The sequence below is a fragment of the Sorex fumeus genome, unplaced genomic scaffold, assembly GCF_029834395.1.
Source record: "Sorex fumeus unplaced genomic scaffold, SorFum_2.1 ptg000043l, whole genome shotgun sequence".
NCBI classification, from domain to species: Eukaryota; Metazoa; Chordata; class Mammalia; order Eulipotyphla; family Soricidae; genus Sorex; species Sorex fumeus.
The window spans coordinates 24,802,392-24,822,078 of NW_026606100.1; the positions used below are offsets into that span (position 1 = coordinate 24,802,392).

The 19,687-nt window shown below is 40.9% G+C and overlaps 1 protein-coding gene across 1 annotated transcript in view; it reads left to right on the forward strand.

Annotated features, from left to right (window-relative positions):
• Positions 1 to 769: 769 nt before the first annotated feature.
• LOC130029594 (cytochrome P450 2C19-like) overlaps positions 770 to 19,687 on the forward strand; it is a 29,783-nt gene continuing 10,865 nt past the window's right edge. The window contains 4 exon segments of the mRNA XM_056120590.1: positions 770 to 997; positions 5,826 to 5,988; positions 6,133 to 6,282; positions 18,209 to 18,379. Of these exon segments, the coding sequence (XP_055976565.1) occupies positions 830 to 997; positions 5,826 to 5,988; positions 6,133 to 6,282; positions 18,209 to 18,379 (652 nt within the window). The 5' untranslated portion in view covers positions 770 to 829.

Genomic DNA, 19,687 nt, shown 5'->3' on the forward strand with positions numbered 1-19,687 from the left:
TTAATCAAATTATGTAATTATTAACTGACACATTTGGAAAAATCTGAATTTATCTTGAAACACTGAATCATAGTTAAAATCTAGTTAATTTGGTGGTCTTTGTAATTATTTTAATGGAAAGCAGATCTTAGTTTAATTCCTAATTAAGAAATATTAGGCATGCAATAAGGACAGGAAAGGCAACTAGTTCTTTCTGTTTACCCCTTGCTTATTTAAAAATACAAACTACAATCTCTTATCTTTCAGTTTTTTTTCAGGAGTATGTGTAAAGGAGATAATATCTCCTGGAAAATGCATATAAATTTACTTAGGTAATTACTTTATAAGTATTTGCTCATGCAAGGTGTTTAGCTATAATAAGTATTTTATGTATTAGTTTTTGTTTTCACAGTATTTTAAAATATAAAAATGTTCAATTTACAGAAAAGCATCCTACTGATTTACATAATAAATATATACTCATCTTCAAAGTCATAATTTCCAAACCAATATGAATCTAGGGGTGAGTCACTTCTGATATTAAATTATTTACTTTAGTGTTTGTAAATCATAGCTACATATTGGAACCACTTTATTAAAAATTATTTAACCTGTTCCTTCAGGCAGTCCAAGGACACAAGAAACCCTAGGGAACTCATTGATTGGCTTGAATAAACTCTGGACTAAAGAACATTTTCATTTTATCAGTACTAGTAGATCAAAGTCCACGCAGGAGAGAGTATAAAGTGGATGTAACAAATTGGTTTCTTTATAGCTTGAGAGGCACAAATTGATTTGGTGGGGAGTGTTCAGTTTGAGGTTAACAGCTATTTAAGTAGAGAAAGCTTCCATGGATCCACTTGTGTTCCTGGTGCTCTGTATCTCCTGTTGCCTCCTCCTTTCATTCTGGAAACAGAGTTCTCAGAAAAGACATCTTCCTCCTGGCCCCACTCCTCTCCCAATTATTGGAAATGTCTTACAGTTGGATGTTAAGGATATCAAAAAATCCCTGAACAATGTAAGTATTTTTTATGCTCTTCCAGTGACTTGTAATGGGTAAATAAATTAGCCCCAAATTTGAAAATGATATCTAGTCTTGGAACACTATTAAAATTAATTGCTGCAAAATTATTCCCTGAAATGACTCACCTTTCTTTTGCCATTTTCAATGTATTATCACGGAGAGTAGAATGAAATTATATATTTGTCGGTAAAGAAAAATTTAGACTTTAGTATGACAGAATCAATATACTACTATCACGATCACAACCATCCTGTTGTTGGTCGATTGCCTCGAGCAGGCCCCAGTAACGTCTCCTTCATCCTAGTCCTGAGATTTTTTAAAATGTGCCATATTTAAGGCTCTTTCAGCGTTAGGTTAATGAGATCCATCATTGTTACTGGGATTTGGCATATTGGGTACGCCACAGGGAGTTTGCCAGACTCTGCCGTGTGGGCAGGTTACATTCGATAGCCTGCCAGTTTGTCCAAAGTAAGGATGAGATAATAAGACTAACGCTTCCAGGATCTGGGTTTTATAGTCTCTGGGTCTTGGCCATTGATGGGATTACACGGCGCCAGGGGGCTAGTTGGTGGGTGTGACCCCTGCCTACTGGAATATCTGGAGATCTGGGTGGAGGATGCTTAGCTCTGATCCGAGCAGGCTTGGAGATCTCAGCCCCAGAACCCTCATGCCTTTGTTCCTCTGCCAGTACCTTCATGCGTGTGGAGAGTGGTCTCAGCATGGTGGTGGCTGGTTCTGGAGGTCTTAGGCTGCCGGAGCCCTGGTCGGGGCGGGGAGGGAAACTCAACCCACTCCCCTCCAAGGGGCCCCTGCGAGGACAGCCAGGCACGGGGGCAGGAGTCTCTGCTCTGTTCTCTTCCGGGATCTTGGTTTTATAGTCTCTGGGTCTTGGCCGTTGATGGGATTACACTGCGTTGATGGATTATACTACTATGACAAAAGTTTTTTGTTTCATTCACTTGCTATAATTTTTGGTTCAGGATAAGTGGAAAAGAACGTGTTTTGTGATTATACATTGTATGCCGTATTCCTCTTCGATAGAAACTGTGTTTTTCTAAGAATAACAGTGAACATTGATTTACTCTGAAGAGGCAAATTGGGCCTGATTTCAAGAAATTGCTCTAGGAGTAGCTTGAATGAGTAAAAGAAAGAAGTCATCAGAAGGACCCAATGTTGGTAACAAAATTCCATATGAATGCTAACAAGAATTTCTGTCAGTACCATATGAAGACTCTGGCTGGAAAAAATTGTGCTTCCATGAGGTGCTGCATGTGCTAAATTACCTCTGTGATGACACTAGTCTCTATATTTGGAGGGGCGCAGCTTATCAGCCTGGGAATTAGAACATTTTCAACCTCCTCATACCTGCAGACCAGCACCCACCCAGGGACTGGTAGTTGAAGCATACTGCATTAGAGTACCTGAATTTATTTATTTATTTGTTTATATATGAAATGTATGTTTTATTGAGCAGCATTGGTTAAAGGAGTGAAAATCTTATATTTAGGACTACATTAGTTTTTTTTAAATTTTTTATTTTATAAAGTGGTTCACAATATTTGCTAACATTTAATATTCACACACCAATCCCACCACCTTTATACCTTACCACCACTGTATCTCAGATGTTTTCATCCTGAACCCCAACCCCTGCTCCAAAGCAGAACCAAAATAATTTATTTTGTATTGTTTGTTTTGAAAAACCACTGAAAATGCTACAAAAGTTTCCTTAGAGGAAGAAAAGTGAAGATTGTTGTAGTTCATCCAGGGGGCATTAATACCTTATTTAAGAGATAACTAGCATGTTGCTAAAATTTGAATCTTGTGTGCATATATGTATACATATATATGCTATATATGTATATTTGTGTATATACATTTGTTAAAAAATATTTCCCTCGAAGATTGGCTGTCTCCTACTTTAAATCCCATCAAATATGATGCGGTACTCTTGGAGTATAGGTAGCCTGAGGTATGAGTTATTGTGCAGCCATAAATACCCTGCGTGGTTCAGAAATACATTCATCTCTGGATGAGGTCGTCCTGAGCATGTGGAGAGTGGCCGTGAGAGTCGCACTGGTTGAATTCTGGAGGTTTTAAGCTGTTGGGGCTGGGTCCCTTGGGGCAGGGAAGGGTCTCATCTGCGCCCCTCCAGGGCACCCTGAATGAAACAGCCTAGAGCAGGGGGTCCAAGGGCATGGTTATGGTGTGTGTGGAGTAATGATTCCTTCAGGAGAGAAGGACATGCAACTCTGGATCGTGTCCAATAATGAAATTATCTGCCATCAGCCAGAGATAGCTTATGGGCTGAATGCTGAGTTGCCAGAAGCAGGGAGCTTTGGACGAAAGATCCCCATTCCAGATTCTGTTGAACCCAGAGTTTTCAGTCACAAAGTTCTGCATACCTGGCTTTAGAACTACATTGTTAATGCACCATACCTACCCACAAAGTACCAATATCCTCAATTCTTTCAGGAGGGTCTAAGGTTTTGATTATATTGGATGTTGTCTGTCTTCTTGCTCCTTGCTTTTTGCTTCATTATATATCGTGTGTGAGTGAGAACTTCTGGTATATATCTTTCTCCTGAGTTTCTTGCTTAACATCACCTACACCAGTTTCATTTATGTTGTAGAAAAAAGATAGGATTTCTTTTCCTTTTTCCTTCTTGTAGCTGAGTGCTATTGCATTGGGGATAAATAACAAGTGTTTTTATATGTGTATATGCATATATATATTTATCTTCTAATTTGCATTTTGTACCCTTAATACCCAAGAATGAAATTGCTGGATGATACAGCTCTATTTTTATTGTAGTTGAGGTAACATAATTATAATTGTGTTAACATTTATGCTTATGGTATACAAAGTTACTGCACCTCCACCATCTCTGAAGTAGACCCTCAATCACTGTTCTTACATTATGTTTATTCAATTAATTCCTACTTTACTCTTCCTCCCACTGCCTTATGACCTCAGTTCTGTAGCTTTGCTATCATTGACAGTGTCCATATCTTAAATAGTGCTACAATGAATACAGGTGTGTAGATATCTTTTTCATTTATGTTTTTGCATTCTTAGGATGGATGCCAAGGAGTGGAATCACTAGGTCCTAAGAGAGCCCTACTTTTAATTTTTTGAGTCGTCTCCTTATTGTTTTCATTAGGAGTTGACCCAGACAACATTCTCAACAAATAATGAATAAGGTCTCCTTTTCTACCACATTTCAGCTAACACTATTTCTACTCTCTTTAATATAGGCCATTCTTACTATTATGAGGTGTAACTTATCGTCATTTAATTTGCATTTTCTTGTTAATAAGTTATAATGAATATTTTTTTTTGGTTTGAAGGCCACACCAGCGATGTCCAGGAATTTCTCCTAGTTCTTCACTCGGGAATTACTCCTAGAAGTGCTTGAGTTACTGTATGGGATACCAGAAATTGAACTGGTTTGCAGTACAGATACTGAGAAGTCATCATGTTTGGTCCTTTACCTATTTTCAACACACATCTCCTATCCAGAGTCAACTCTTCCAACAACCATTGCTATAATGGTCCCTTCTTTATCACAACTGTTCTCTTCCCCTCAGCACTTGAGGTAGACTTTCAATTATGGACCAATCCTCCTGCTCTTGTTTCTACTCTCCTTGGCTGGATACTCCTGTACCCGAAGTTTGAGGAAATCTGAAAAATGACAAGGGTGCACAGTCATAAGAGACTGTTTTAGCTCCATACCAAGTTCAAGCTTCCTGAAATATGACTGTCACTGTCACTGTCACTGTCCTCCCGTTGTTCATCTTTTTGCTTGAGCGGGCCCAGTAACGTCTCCATTGTGACAATTGTTACTGTGTTTGGCATATCGAATACGTCATAGGTAGCTTGCCAGGCTTTGCCATGCAGGCAAGATACTCTCGGTGGCTTGCTGGGCTCTCCGAGAGGGGCAGAGGAATCGAACTCGGGTAAGCAATGTTGGCTGCTTGCAAGGCAAACGCCCTACCTCTGTGCTATCACTCTGGATACAAATTTCCCAGAATCCCTGAGAAGCAAAGACTAAGAGTTGAAACTTAGGGATTTACAGGGGAAGTTGTACATTAATTTGTGCTAGACCTAATGAGGATGGAGGGGATTTGGGGTCAAGATTGTGAAGCTCCAGAGCACCAAGATGAAGAGGCCTGAGTAACAACCAGAAGTTCAATATCTAATGGTGACAATCCCTAGTCGGTTCTGCTGCAGTCAAACAGGCCTCTGTGTGGCTTGAAAATTTGTGAAGAAGAGTGCTTTAGGAGGAAGCTTTGCTTCAGTCACAGAGTACAAGCCCTAAAGGGACTGGATGGAATACAGCAGATAATGAGAGATGGTTTGCTAGCTGGCTGGACTTTGGGAGCATCACAGAGTGCTTTCTATCTATAGGCATGTTGCTAGCAGTCAGGGGTGGACTGACGTGGACTAGTCATTTTTGGTTAGGCTTAGGCAACTAGGATCTCTCAGTTCCCAGTCAGCTCAACACTATACTGGGATGAGTAGAGCACACTTCAGGATCTGTTACTAAGGAGAGAATTTTCTGATTTGTTTCCTTATTTGTAGGGCAAATAAACCTTATTAAGTGAGGCAAATCAAACTGTTGCAGGTTTATTTGATAGTTAATTTGTGTGGTTATTAATTATAACCCATGTACTGTTATTGGGCCATTGTTTGACATAGCTTTGGTTATCCATAAGTGGCAGCTACTACAGTAACTCATATTTATGTTTTAAATTCAGAAATTTTTTCAGAGTATGTGGGAGTGTCTTCTTTGACAATCATATGCATCTTCTTTCCCAGCTTTCAAAAGTCTATGGCCCTGTGTTCACTGTGTATTTGGGCATGAAACCCACCGTGGTTCTGCATGGATATGAAACAGTGAAGGAAGCCCTGATAAATTTTGGAGAAGAATTTTCTGCAAGAGGCAGTTTCCCAATGGGTGAAAGAGTTGCTAATGGAAATAGTAGGTGTGAACGCACTCGTGTGTAGCATTACTAATGAGGATGGAGAAGATGGAAGGCAGATATCAAAATTGAAGGACCTGCCACCTAAACATTTCTTCCTTCTTGCTTAAGTCTTCACTTCTATTTTGTATTTCTTCTGGTAGGAATCGTTATCAGTAATGGAAAGAAATGGAAAGATATAAGGCACTTCACTCTCATGACCCTGAGGAATTTTGGGATGGGGAAGAGAAGCATTGAGAATCGTGTTCAAGAAGAAGCCTGCTGCCTGGTGGAGGAGTTGAGGAAAACCAATGGTATAGATACAGTGCCCAGCTCTTACCCTCTCTAATGACATCCTTGGAAACGTTACAGGGACAGCCAATTTTCATTCAGGTAGTAGCTGACAGCTGTTATGTAGTGTAGGGAGAATTTGAGGCTGAAAACCAAGATATTTTGTGTGTCTGTTTGTTTTGTTTGTGCATACCTCATGTTTGTGCATTTAGTGTGAATATAAAAGATTGTTTCACCTGTTTTTCTCTTGTCTGTTAATTTGTTTTAAAATAAAAAATCATGAATAGCATTCCAACAGGTACAGCCCGCCCCCAAGGGCCTGGGTCCCTTTCTGGGCACACGCAGCTAGAAACAGCCCCTAGACAGCCGGTTTTCAACCCCTGATCTGCGTGGGACGGGCACAGAGGCCCAGCTCTGGGCAACAAAGCTGAACGGCTCCAATTCCAACAGGTACAGCCCGCCCCCAAGGGCCTGGGTCCCTTTCTGGGCACGCGCAGCTAGAAACAGCCCCTAGACAGCCGGTTTTCAACCCCTGATCTGCGTGGGACGGGCACAGAGGCCCAGCTCTGGGCAACAAAGCTGACCGGCTCCGATTCCAAACAGGAGACCTTCCCAACTCCTCGCCCAGTGCAGGGACTCTTTCCGGAGCCGCGGCCGCTAATGCGGCCGCGAAATATTTTCCCACTACATATCCCATGGGAACCATAAGCTAACTTCTTAGATGGAAACTTCTCTATTTTAGCTCAACCACTAGAAACACAGTAGCCAATAACTCATAAGCCTATCTTAACTCACACTGCATATCAAGCAGAATAGAAACAGTGAACGTGAAGGACTAAACCACACCTCTCACAATGGTAAAGCAACGCAAAAGCCCATCAAACTTTCATATTGAAGAGTCTAGCCCAGATGACACCAACAGTACTGTAGTGTTAGACAACCTCTCTGACAAGGAATTCAGAAGGGAGCTACTTACGATGCTTAGGGAATTAAAAGAAACAATGGAAAACAATGCCAATAGAAGACAAGAGGATCTGAAGGCAGAAATGAGGAAAATGCAATCAGAAATGTCAGACCTGAAAAATCTCGTAGGCGAATTGAAAAGCTCAGTGGAAGGCCTCAGCAGCAGAATAAGAGCGGCTGAGAACAGAATCAGTGAGCTCGAAGATGAAGTTCAGAGACTATCCAGAAAAGAGCAGAAAATGTAAAAGAGACTCACAATTCGGGAACAGATGGCAAGAGAAGATCGTGATGAAGCCAAGAGGGGTAACATAAGAATTATTGGAGTCCCAGAGGGACAGGAAGAAAACCTCGATGAAGAAGAAACTGTCAAAGAAATCATTGCTACAACATTTCCAGAGCTAAAGAAAACTTGTGACCACATTCAGGAGGCCCGAAGGGTACCAGCTAGAAGAAATCCGAATAAAAATACCCCAAGACACATTCTGATCAAAATGACCAAAACCTTAGACAGAGACAAAATTCTGAAAGCAGCAAGATCGAAGAAAGAAATCTCTTACAAAGGAGCATCCTTAAAATTCACAGATGATTTTTCTGATGAAACCCTCATGGCCCGAAAACAGTGGTGGGACATAGTAAAAAAACTCAATGAAATAAATGCCTCCCCAAAAATACTTTTCCCAGCAAGTCTCTCATTCATAATAGAAGGAACAACACATAGTTTCACAGACAAACAACAGCTCAGGAACTTCATAGACTCAAAACCATGGTTACAAGAACAACTAAATGGGCTACTTTAAGGCAAGAAAGGCCCCTCAAATACACCAAACTTTAAGAGAACAATGGGACAAAATCCCATAACAATAATCTCTCTCAATGTCAATGGGCTAAACGCACCAATTAAAAGACATAGAGTGGCAGGATGGATTAGAAAATTGAACCCAACATTCTGCTGCCTGCAAGAAACGCATCTCAATAGTCAAAGCAAACACAGACTCAGAGTCAAAGGCTGGAAAACAATCCTACAGGCAAAAAGCTCCCATAAAAAAGCTGGGGTGGCCATCCTTATATCAGACCACATCGATTTCAGAGTGAGGAAGGTCATAAGAGACAGTGAAGGCCATTTCTTATTGATCAAAGGATCTGTACAACAGGAAGAACTTACAATAATAAATGTATATGCACCTAATGAGAGACCAGCAAAGTACTTAAAACAACTACGCATAGATTTGGAAAAAGACATCAATAGCAACACAATACTAGTGGGAGACTTCAACACTGCTCTGTCACCTCTTGATAGATAAACCAGACTCAAGCTTAGCAAGGACATACTTCAGTTGAGGGAAACAATGGAAGAAAGGGACTTAGTAGATATATACAGGACACTTCATCCACAAAAAGCTGAATACACATTCTTCTCAAGCGTACATGGAACATTCTCCAAGATAGACCACATGCTGAGCCACAAAACATGCCTCCATAAAATTAAGAAGGTAGAGATTGTATCAACAATCTTCTCAGACCATAATGCGCTGAAATTAGAAGTAAATCACACACAAAAACAGAAAACTAAATCAAACACCTGGAAATTAAACAGTGCACTATTGAACAACGAGTGGATTAGACAGGAAATCTAAGAGGAAATCAAAAGATTACTAGAAACGAATGAAAATGAGAACACGAGTTACCAAAACTTATGGGACACAGCAAAGGCTGTGTTAAGAGGACAGTTTATAGCTCTACAAGCATTCCTCAGGAAGGAGGAGCGAGCACACATAAGTAACCTAACCTCACAGCTTAAGAGCTTGGAGAAGGACCAACAAAAGGAGCACAACCCGAACAGGAGAAAGGAAATAATAAAACTCAGAGCAGAGATTAACGAGATGGAAACCAAAAAAACAATCCGAAAGATCAATGAAACCAAAAGCTGGTTTTTTGAGAAAATTAACAAGATCGATAAGACTCTAGCAAAACTCACAAAGAAAGGGAGAGAGAAAACCCTAATAAACCGAATCAGAAATGAAAAGGGGGTCATTACAACAGAAACCACAGAAATTCAGAGGATCCTCAGGGAGTGCTTTGAGAAGCTTTATGCCACGGAACATCAAAACCTCGAGGAAATGGATAAATTCCTAGACTCCTACAGACTCCCAAGGCTGAACCAAGAAGACCTGGAATACCTGAACAGACCTATCACCATCAAGGAAATTGAAATGGTAATAAAAAGTCTCCCCAAGCACAAAAGTCCTGGCCCGGATGGATTCACTAGTGAATTCTTCCAAATCTTTAAAGAGGACTTACTCCCGATGCTCTTTAAGCTTTTCCACGAAATTGAAATATCAAAAACACTTCCTAACAGTTTCTACGAAGCAAATATCACACTGATACCAAAAGCAGACAGAGATACCACAAAGAAAGAGAATTACAGGCCGATATCCCTGATGAACACAGATGCAAAGATCCTCAACAAACTACTAGCAAATAGAATCCAACTACTCATCAAAAAGATCATACACCATGACCAAGTAGGATTCATCCCAGGGATGCAAGGATGGTTTAACATTCGGAAATCAATCAACATAATCCACCATATCAACAAAAGAAAAGATAAAAAGCATATGATCATATCAATAGATGCAGAGAAAGCATTTGATAAGATCCAGCACCCCTTTATGATGAAAACCCTAGCCAAAATGGGTATAGAGGGGACCTTCCTCAACATAATTAAAGCCATCTAACACAAGCCTACAGCAAGCATCATCCTCAATGGGGAAAAACTGAGAGCCTTCCCTCTAAGATCAGGGACGAGACAGGGATGCCCACTCTCTCCACTGCTGTTCAATATAGTACTGGAAATACTTGCAATAGCGATTAGGCAGGAAAAAGATATTAAGGGCATTCAGGTAGGAAAGGAAGAAATCAAGCTCTCACTATTCGCAGATGATATGATACTATACTTAGAGTACCCAATAACCTCCACCAAAAAACTCCTAGAAACAATAGACTCGTATAGTAAAGTTGCAGGTTATAAAATCAATACCCAAAAATCCATGGCTTTCCTATACGCAAGCAGTGAGAGAGAAGAAAGCAACATGAAAAAAACAATCCCATTCACAATTGTGCCCCAGAAAATCAAGTACCTAGGAATCAGCTTAACTAAGGAAGTAAAGGACCTGTACAAAGAAAACTACAAAACGCTACTTCAGGAAATAAAAGAGGACATGAGGAAATGGAAAGATATCCCCTGCTCATGGGTCGGGAGACTTAACATTGTCAAAATGGCAATACTACCGAAAGCATTGTATAAATTCAATGCAATCCCTATAAGGATACCCATGACATTCTTCAAAGAAATGGAGCAAACACTCTTGAAATTTATATGGAACAATAAGCCCCCACGAATAGCTAAAGCAATTCTTGGGAAAAAGAAGATGGGAGGAATCAACCTCCCGAACTTCAAACTGTACTACAAAGCAGTAATAATTAAAACAGCATGGTACTGGAACAAAGTCAGAACTGCAGACCAATGGAACAGGGTTGAATACACTGACATCTCTCCTCAATCATATGCTCATCTAGTCTTTGATAAAGGTGCAAGTAATGTGAAGTGGAGTAAGGAAAGCCTCTTTAATAAATTGTGTTGGCATCACTGGACGGCTACATGCAAAAAAATAGGCTCAGAACTCTGCCTAACACCATGTACAAAAGTAAGATCAAAATGGATTAAAGACCTCAACATCAGACCAGAAAAACCATAAGGTACATTGAAGATAAAGTTGGCAAAACCCTCCATGACATTGAAGCTAATGGTATCTTCAAAGATGCCACGCCACTGGCCGAGCAAGTGAAAACAGAGATAGATAAATGGGACTATCTTAAACTAAGAAGCTTCTGCACCTCCAAAGAAACAGTGACCAAAATACAAAGACAGTCTACAGAATGGGAAAGGATATTCACCGAATACACATCTGACAAGGGGTTGATATCCAGGATATACAGAATACTGGTTAAACTCCACAAGAAGAAAACATCCAACCCCATCCAAAAATGGGGCAATGAAATGAACAGAAACTTTCTCAAAGAAGAAATCCGAATGGCAAAAAAGCACATGAGAAAATGCTCTACCTCATTAATCATCAGGGAGATGCAGATCAAAACCACAATGAGATACCATCTCACACCTCAGAGACTGGCCCACATTCAAAAGAACAAAAGCAACCGATGCTGGCGTGGATGTGGCGAGAAAGGGACACTCCTTCACTGTTGGTGGGAATGTCCACTGGTTCAGCCCTTCTGGAAAACAGTATGGACGATTCTCAAAAAATTAGAAATTGAGCTCCCATTTGACCCAGCAATACCACTCCTGGGAATATATCCCAGAGAGGCAAAAATGTATAGTCGAAGTGACATCTGCACTTGTTTGTTCATTGCAGCACTCTTTACAATAGCCAGAAACTGGAAGAAACCTGAATGCCCAAGAACAGATGACTGGTTAAAGAAACTTTGATACATCTACACAATGGAGTACTATGTAGCTCTTAGAAAAGATGAAGTCATGAAATTTACATACAAGTGGTACAATATGGAAAGTATCATGCTAAGCGAAATGAGTCAGAAAGAGAGGGATAGACATAGAAAGATTGCATTCATCTGGGGGATATAAAGTAACAAAGTATGAGATTAATACCCAAGAATAGCTGAGATCAGCACCAGGAGGATTACTCCATAACTTAGAGGCCAGCCAGGTATCCTAGAGGAAAGGGCAGTTCAGATAGAGAAGGGAGCACCAAATAAAGGATGTTTGGAGGATCCTCCCAGGAGGGGAGATGCATGTCGAAAGTAGACTATGGACTGAACATGTTTGCCACTCAATGCCTCTTTTGCAGACCACAACACCCAAAAGGAAAGAGAGAATACAGGGGATTGCCCTGCCACAGAGACAGGGGGGATGGGGGGATGGGGGTGGGAGGGATATTATCCATGGTGGTGGAAAATGGGCACTGGTGGAGGGATGGGTATCTGATCATTGTATAATTGAAACCAAAGCACAAAAAATTGTAAATCTACAACTTTAAAAAAAATAAAATAAAATAAAGGGGGAAAAAATCATGAAGAATAGATGGTCTACATAATACATGAATATTTGGACATTATTCTTAAATATTTGCACTTACTTTGAGTATATTATTCATTATTGATTTGTCAGATAGTGTATTTCTTCATGATCCCGTACTTTTAATTTTACATACCTATTACTTCTTTTCTTCCATGTTACTTTTTTGTACAGTGTTGTTAATATTTCCCCTTTTAGTGTATTTAATAATATTAATATTTCTGTGTGTTATGTGTGTTTTTTTAATCTTTTTTGAGTAATTTATTTATCTACTCCAGCGAGGTCTGTCAATTTTGACTAAGTTTTTCAAACTAGCTCTAGTTTCATTGCTGTTTTCTGTTGTTATTCTTATCTATACACTATGCTGTTTTGCTTTAGGAATAATTTTTGTTTTCCTAGTTTCTTGAGAACTTAACTTACATTGTTTATTCTTTATCTTTATTTTTCCTTTTTGAAATATAGGACCTGGAGCGATAGCACAGCTGTAGGGTATTTGCATTGCACACGGCTGGCCTGGCCGAACTGGGTTAGATTTCTCCACCCCTCTTGGAGAACCCAGCAAGCTACTGAGAGTATCTTTCCCACACAGCAAAGCCTGGCCATCTACCTGTGACGTATTTGATATGCCAAACACAGTAACAACAAGTTTCACAATGGAGACATTACTGGGCCCACTTGAGCAAATCGATGAACAATGGGAGGACAGTGCTACAATGCTACAGTGGAATATAGGAAGGGCCTCCAAAACGGTGCTTGGAGTTGGGGCACTCGTAGTGATTTGAAACCAACTATATCGAATGGTTCAGAGCAAGGGCCTGAGGATATGATATGGTGGTGTTCATACCATTAGAATCCAGGGACCATCAGGTCAACCCTGGAGGTGGTTTGGGGCTTTGAGGGATGTATTTGATGATGTTAGGGCATTGGGGATGTACAATACCAGGAATTGGATCTACTGGACTAGGTCCAATGCTTGTATACAATTTCTCTTGCCACATCTTTCTTTTATTCTTGATGTAGCTTTTTTTTATCACTTCTAAATTTTACTCTTGGAATTGCTTTTGTGTAGGATAACATTGGTTTGTCCTTTCTGCCTTGCAGCAGAGAATGTAGGTTTATAGGGTTATTCCCATCACTGTGTTCCCATTCCTCTGTGTTTATTTGTAACTTCTTTCTTTTTGTTCTGTTGACTTGTATATATTATTTTTCTCTTCTTAAGTCCTTTGCATAGTTAATTAATAACAATGTCCTTTTTTTCTTTTTCTTTTTTTTTTCTTTTTGGGTCAGACCCAGCGATGCTCAGGGGTTATTCCTGGCTCCGCACTCAGGAATCACTCCTGACGGTGCTTGGGGGACCATATGGGATGCCGGGGATCAAACCCAGGTCGGCTGCACGCAAGGCAAACGCCCTACCCTCTATGCTATTGCTCCGGCCCCAACAACGTCCTTTTTGTATAGACAAAAGAGGACAGTAAATGCTATGCTTTTGTAATGTGGGAGTTAATTGACTCTCAGTGATATTTATCTCCTAGGCATCTGTTCTCTTGACTTAAGCCTCAGTTGCCCTTACTTCCTAGCACCCCAAAAGCAGGGTCCAGTTGAGGGACTGGATGGACCCAGGGTAAGCAGTGAGCTATGTACTACCCTGGCATTGAAATTGAGCCTGGCCAAAGTGCCATAACACTTTACTGCAGGTTAAGAGCTTGGTCATGGACAAATGCAGTCATGATCCAAAAAACAATAACTAGATTTTGGACCCTGCTAGGGTTAATCACTTCACTTAATCACTTAATCCCCGTTATTCATCGATTTATTCGAGCAGGTGCCAGTAACGTCTCCATTCATCCTGGTTGCGTGCTAGTGTAGCCCAATGGTATCTGTTCATTTTAGGAATATGTAGAGCCTCAAACCGATCATTTAGGGTCTTGACGAAGAAGTCTGACCATCTTATAGGTGGGCGTCCACGTGATCTTTTGATGTCTCGTGGAATCCAATCAGTAATGGCTCTAGTCCAGCGGTTGTCTGTAAATCTCATTACGTGTCCAGCCCATCTGATTTTTGATGTCTTGGCAAATGAGACAGCGTCCCTGATTCTTGAGCGTTGACGAAGATCAGAACTCTGGATTCTATCTCTCATTTGAGTGAATCGTGATATTCCAAGCATAGTTCTTTCGATTCCTCTTTGAGAGACCCGAATAGTGTTCTCATCCTGTTTTCGTAGGGTCCAGGTCTCTGAGGCATATGTTAATGCAGGAAGAATAGTGGAATCAAAGAGATGTGCTCGTAGCTGGAGGTTCTTTGTCCTTTTAGTTATTTCTTCAATGCTCTTGAAGGCATTCCAAGCCGCTCTCTTCCTCCTGCGCAACTCAGGTGCCAGGTCATTCATCATGTTGATTTCTCGACCTAGGTATATATAACTGTTGCATTCGGAGATGGTGGTTCTGTTGAGAGCGAATGGAGCGTCAGGAACAAGACTGTTTCTCATAAACATTGTCTTCGTAAGATTCAGCTGTAGTCCGACCTTTCCACATTCACGGTCAAAGTCGTTCAGCATTTGTGCCGCTTGGTTGATGTTTGGTGTTATTAGAACGATGTCATCAGCAAAGCGGAGGTGGTGTAGTTGCTGACCATCTATCTTCACTCCCATGTTTTCCCATTTCAGTGGTCACATGATGTTCTCGAGGGTGGCACTGAAGAGTTTTGGTGAAATGGTATCACCCTGCCGAACCCCTCTCTTGATATGGATGATTACTTCTTTGTAGAATGGTGAGATCTTGGTAGTGAATCCGCAATAGAGCTCACGAAGGATCCTGATGTAGTGAGTTTGTACGCCCTGATTGGCTAGGGCTTCCATGACCGCTTCCGTCTCAACAGAATCAAAGGCCTTCTTTAAATCAATGAACGTTAGACAGAGTGGCATCTTGAACTCCCGAGATACCTCAATGAGCTTGGTTATTGTGTGGATATGGTCGATCGTACTGAATCCTTTTCGGAATCCAGCTTGTTCACATGGTTGTCCTTCATCTAGTGTTCTGCTAATCCTATTCAGGATGACTCGAGTGAATAGTTTGTAGATGACAGACAATAGGCAGATTGGGCGATAGTTGCCAATGTCGTGGATGTCTCCTTTCTTGTATAGTAGTACAGTCTTGCTGGTTTTCCATTGGGATGGAACCTTGCATTCAGACAGGTAGCGTGTGAAGAGTCGAGCCAATGTATTGATGAGTACTGATGGTAAGTTCTTCAGGTGTTCAGGTCTGATCTTGTCTGGGCCAGGTGCTCTTTGTTTCTTTACCAACGAGATGGCATGTTGGATTTCGGAAGGGAGAACATTGGGAACGACATATCCATCATGTGGTATGTGGTATGTGGGCAAGTGGATGTGGCTATTAAAGAGATCTGAGTAGAAGTCATGAATAATCTTCTCCATTGCCCTTCTGGAAGATGTGATAGATCCATCATGATGTCGGATGGCAGTCATCTTGGTTTTGTAGTTGGTGAAGGACAGGCGGGCATTACGAATGTTTTTCCCAGCTTCTCCTGCATCTACCAGTACTGCTGCTCTCCTGTTTTTGAGGTCATCCTTGATGGCTTCTCTGCACTGTTTTGCCAGTTCAGACGTTTGCTTGTGGTTGCCTGAGGCACGTGCCAAGCCACAGTGGCGAATAAGTTCAAGAGTATTCGAAGAAAGACGGTTTTTTGTGGTTATCTCTCTCTTGGCATTCCTTGCACAATCATGGAGGTGCTGAATCATTCGATCGTATTCCTCATCAATGTTGTCAATGACGGCATCTTCCCATGTTGCCGCAACAGAGCCAAAGAGTTCCCAGTTGGTGGTTGTTCTGGGAGTCCTCTTCTTAAACCTTGCATTCTTTTCTCCTCGTTCTGTGAGGTAGAATTTTGCACGAAGAAGACGGTGGTCTGATCCCGTTTGGAATTTTGGGACAACAGCAACATCGGTTAGGCAAAACCGCCGATTGAATATGATGTGGTCTATTTCATTGTGGAACTGTCCTTCGGGAGACTCCCATGTCCAACGTTTAGATTCAGCCTTTTGGAATTGTGAGTTACCATGGAAGGTTTTGGTTGACATGATGAACTCAGACAGTCTGTCACCCTGTTCGTTCCATTCCAGGCCATGGGTTCCGATGTCGAGTTCATCGACTGATCTTCTTGGTCCTATCTTGGCATTAAAATCACCGACAATGATCTTGTAGAAGGTGTGATCTTCTTTATAGAATTTCTCCAGCTCCATGTAGAATTTCTCAGTTTCTCTTTCACCATAACTGGATGTTGGTGCATAGACAACAAAGATAGAAACTGCCGGTAGTGAGCCACATTTATTCAAGTGTAATCGTCCGATTCGGGTTGTTAGGCATTCAAATGAATCAATGCTTGTGACTAAGTTTGTGTTGACAAGGATACCGACACCACTGACGCCTCTTTTATCACATGTTCCAAGGAAGAGTTCTTCTCCAGTGTCGAAAACAGCATGATGGGATTGATGTCTTCTCGTTTCGGTCAGACCAATGATGTTGTACTTGATCTTTCGTGCTTGTACCATAAGGTCTTCAATGGATGCAGCGGATGCCAGCGTACGAGCATTAAAAGTACAGACAATCATTTTTGTTTTTCTGCGTTTTGGCAGCCTATGTCTGCCTTGGTGTTTTATCAGCCTCTCCTTCCATATCCTTCTCGACTCTGCATATTCAGGGTTAGGGAAATGAGATCCATTTATTACTGGATTTGGCATATCAATTTGGTCTATTTGGCATAGATCACAGATAGCTTGCCAGGCTCTGCCGTGCGGGTTGGATATTTAAGCATATTTAAGGTACCCTGAAAATTTAGAGAAAAGTAAATAAATAGTCGCGCAGCCGCAAATGCGGCCGCGCGCTCCCAGGAGCTTGTTGTGATAATCTCTGGATCCTGGCCTTTGTTGGGGTTACACGGCAGTTGGAGGGTGTAACTGTCTAGCTACTGACAGGTCCAGTCCCAAACCGTGCAGGCTTGGAGATCTCAGCCCCGGGTCCCACACACCTGGGTTCCTCTGCCAGTTCTGTTATGTCTGAGGCTTATCCAAGTGTGTGGAGAGTGGCCCCAGTAAGGCCTTGGTTGGGGCCTGGACCTGCTAGGGTTAGGAATGATTAATCTGGCCTGAGCACTGTAGTCTTAGTCTGTGGCAAGATGTTCCCAGGAGAGCTTCCCTACAAGCCTCAATGTATCTCTTGTGTCCGTACACACATACCTAATATTAAGATGTTAATTCAGATGTTGATTGAGTTGTTGGACTGGGAAGAAGAGGAATACCCCTAGGTGGTGTTTCCACTCTTGAGCCTTTTGGGCAATCAGGAAGGGCTTTCTTGTGTTGATTTTGCTACCAGACTGGGTGTAGCATTGGCCCAGAATGCTAGATGTGGAGAGAGTGGAAGAGAGGCAGAATTCGGAGATCTGGGATCTAGGAATGAGGGGCAAGGAAGAAAGAGTGTGTGAGATGGGAGAGACGAGAGATTGAATAAATGGCAACTAATCAGTAACCAGCTTGGTCCTCGTTCTTCCTTCGCCTACCTATTGCCAAAAGACCTCCCAATCCAGGCCGTACACAGTGGCTCAAGAGCACCAAACACTGGCGGTTAGAGAGAATTGCCCAGAGAGCCCGCGAACACACATCCTTCCACCTGCGTATTTTTTACACTTTTGCTGTAAGCCATTAGTGATTTGTTGGTTTATGCTTGTCAAATATTTTACTGTTAAGGGAATTTGTATGTAAGATGTTGCTCTTAAGTTTCTAGTGACAATTTTTTTCTTGCTACAACAAGCATATGTGTGTCTTTTCATTTTTAATTTTGTTTAATTTTTTTGTTATTGTTCTGTAGCATCACCATGTGATCCTACTTTTATCCTGGGATGTGCTCCCTGCAATGTGATCTGTTCCATTATATTTCAGCATCATTTTGATTATAAAGATCCACATTTTCTAAGTATGATGAAAAAACTTAACGAAAATTTCAGTATTCTAAGTTCTCCATGGCTGCAAGTAAGTTCCTGTTTTGAGTTTTCTTTGCTCCCCATGCTTTATAGTACTGTTTGTGATGCATTGTTCATTAGTACACAATGTTCTTCTATATATGTTGTTCCAACATCTGACTTCTGTTCCATGCATTGCATACTTTTGTGTATGCATACAATATTTCAGTACCATACCTTTCACCAGAATGTCCTCTTCCCCTCCGCCCACTCCCCCGACTGCCCTAGAGTACCCTCCTATCCACCTTTACCCCTCACCTTTTAGCGGGATCAGTTATGTAGACGAACTTTCTGGTTCTGTTGCCTTTGATCATTTGCTATTTCCTTCTATGTTTTTATATAACCCACATGTGATAAAAGAGAATTCTGTAGGCTTGAGGGGTTGTGTTTGTGTGTGTGTATGTGTTTGTGTGTGTGTGTGAAGCAAGGTAGTTTTTATTGAAACTTATTTAGAAAAATGTGAAGGGAGAGAGAGAGAGGGAATAGTATAAGAGCAATAGAGAACATAGGCTTCTCCAGAGTGAAGATAAGCAAGAAAAGATGCATAGAGATAATCAAGATACATATTCAAGGAAGAATATGGGCTTGAAGAACAAGATGAATGTTTCACCTATTTAATCATAATGTTTGCTGTTTTCTCCAAGTCCAAATATCTAGTGCATCAAGCTATGAAGTAAATGTGTGAACCACAATTTCTACTCTACAAAGCAAATGCATTACCCACTATACTATCACTCTGATGTGCTCAGGGAAATTATTTTAGGGTTATAAAGTAATTTGATTCATGATTTCCCAACCACAAACAAATATCAAGTAGTATCTTGTGACTAGCTAAGATGTTCTGCCTTCCATTTAAAATATGTGATATGACCAGGGAGATTAATTTAACTACTTTACTCATAGTTACTGTGAACATAAAGTTGAAATGTGCTGCATGATATCTTCAGGATTTTCCCACTTCTAAATTACTGATTCTGTTTGAGTTATGAGACTGAATTAAGACAAGCAGTACTAAACTATAACTATATCAGGATTCTCAGCCTTCCTTCACCTCTATTACCCACAAGATGGGAACCCTAGTGTTTGGGTAATCCAATATTTCAATACTGTAGGGAACTTAAGTAAGCAATAAAATAATTAATATAAGATGCATCATATTATAAACATCTATGAATATAGAAAATAATTATAATCTTGATTTGCTTGTCAGAATTTTCTCCACCAAATGCATCTATTAGTGTAAAATTATGAATGAGTAAAACAAAATTTCCCTTTAAGACAGAGACCACACTTAAAAATTTTTCTGGCCAAAGTTTGTCATATGGTTT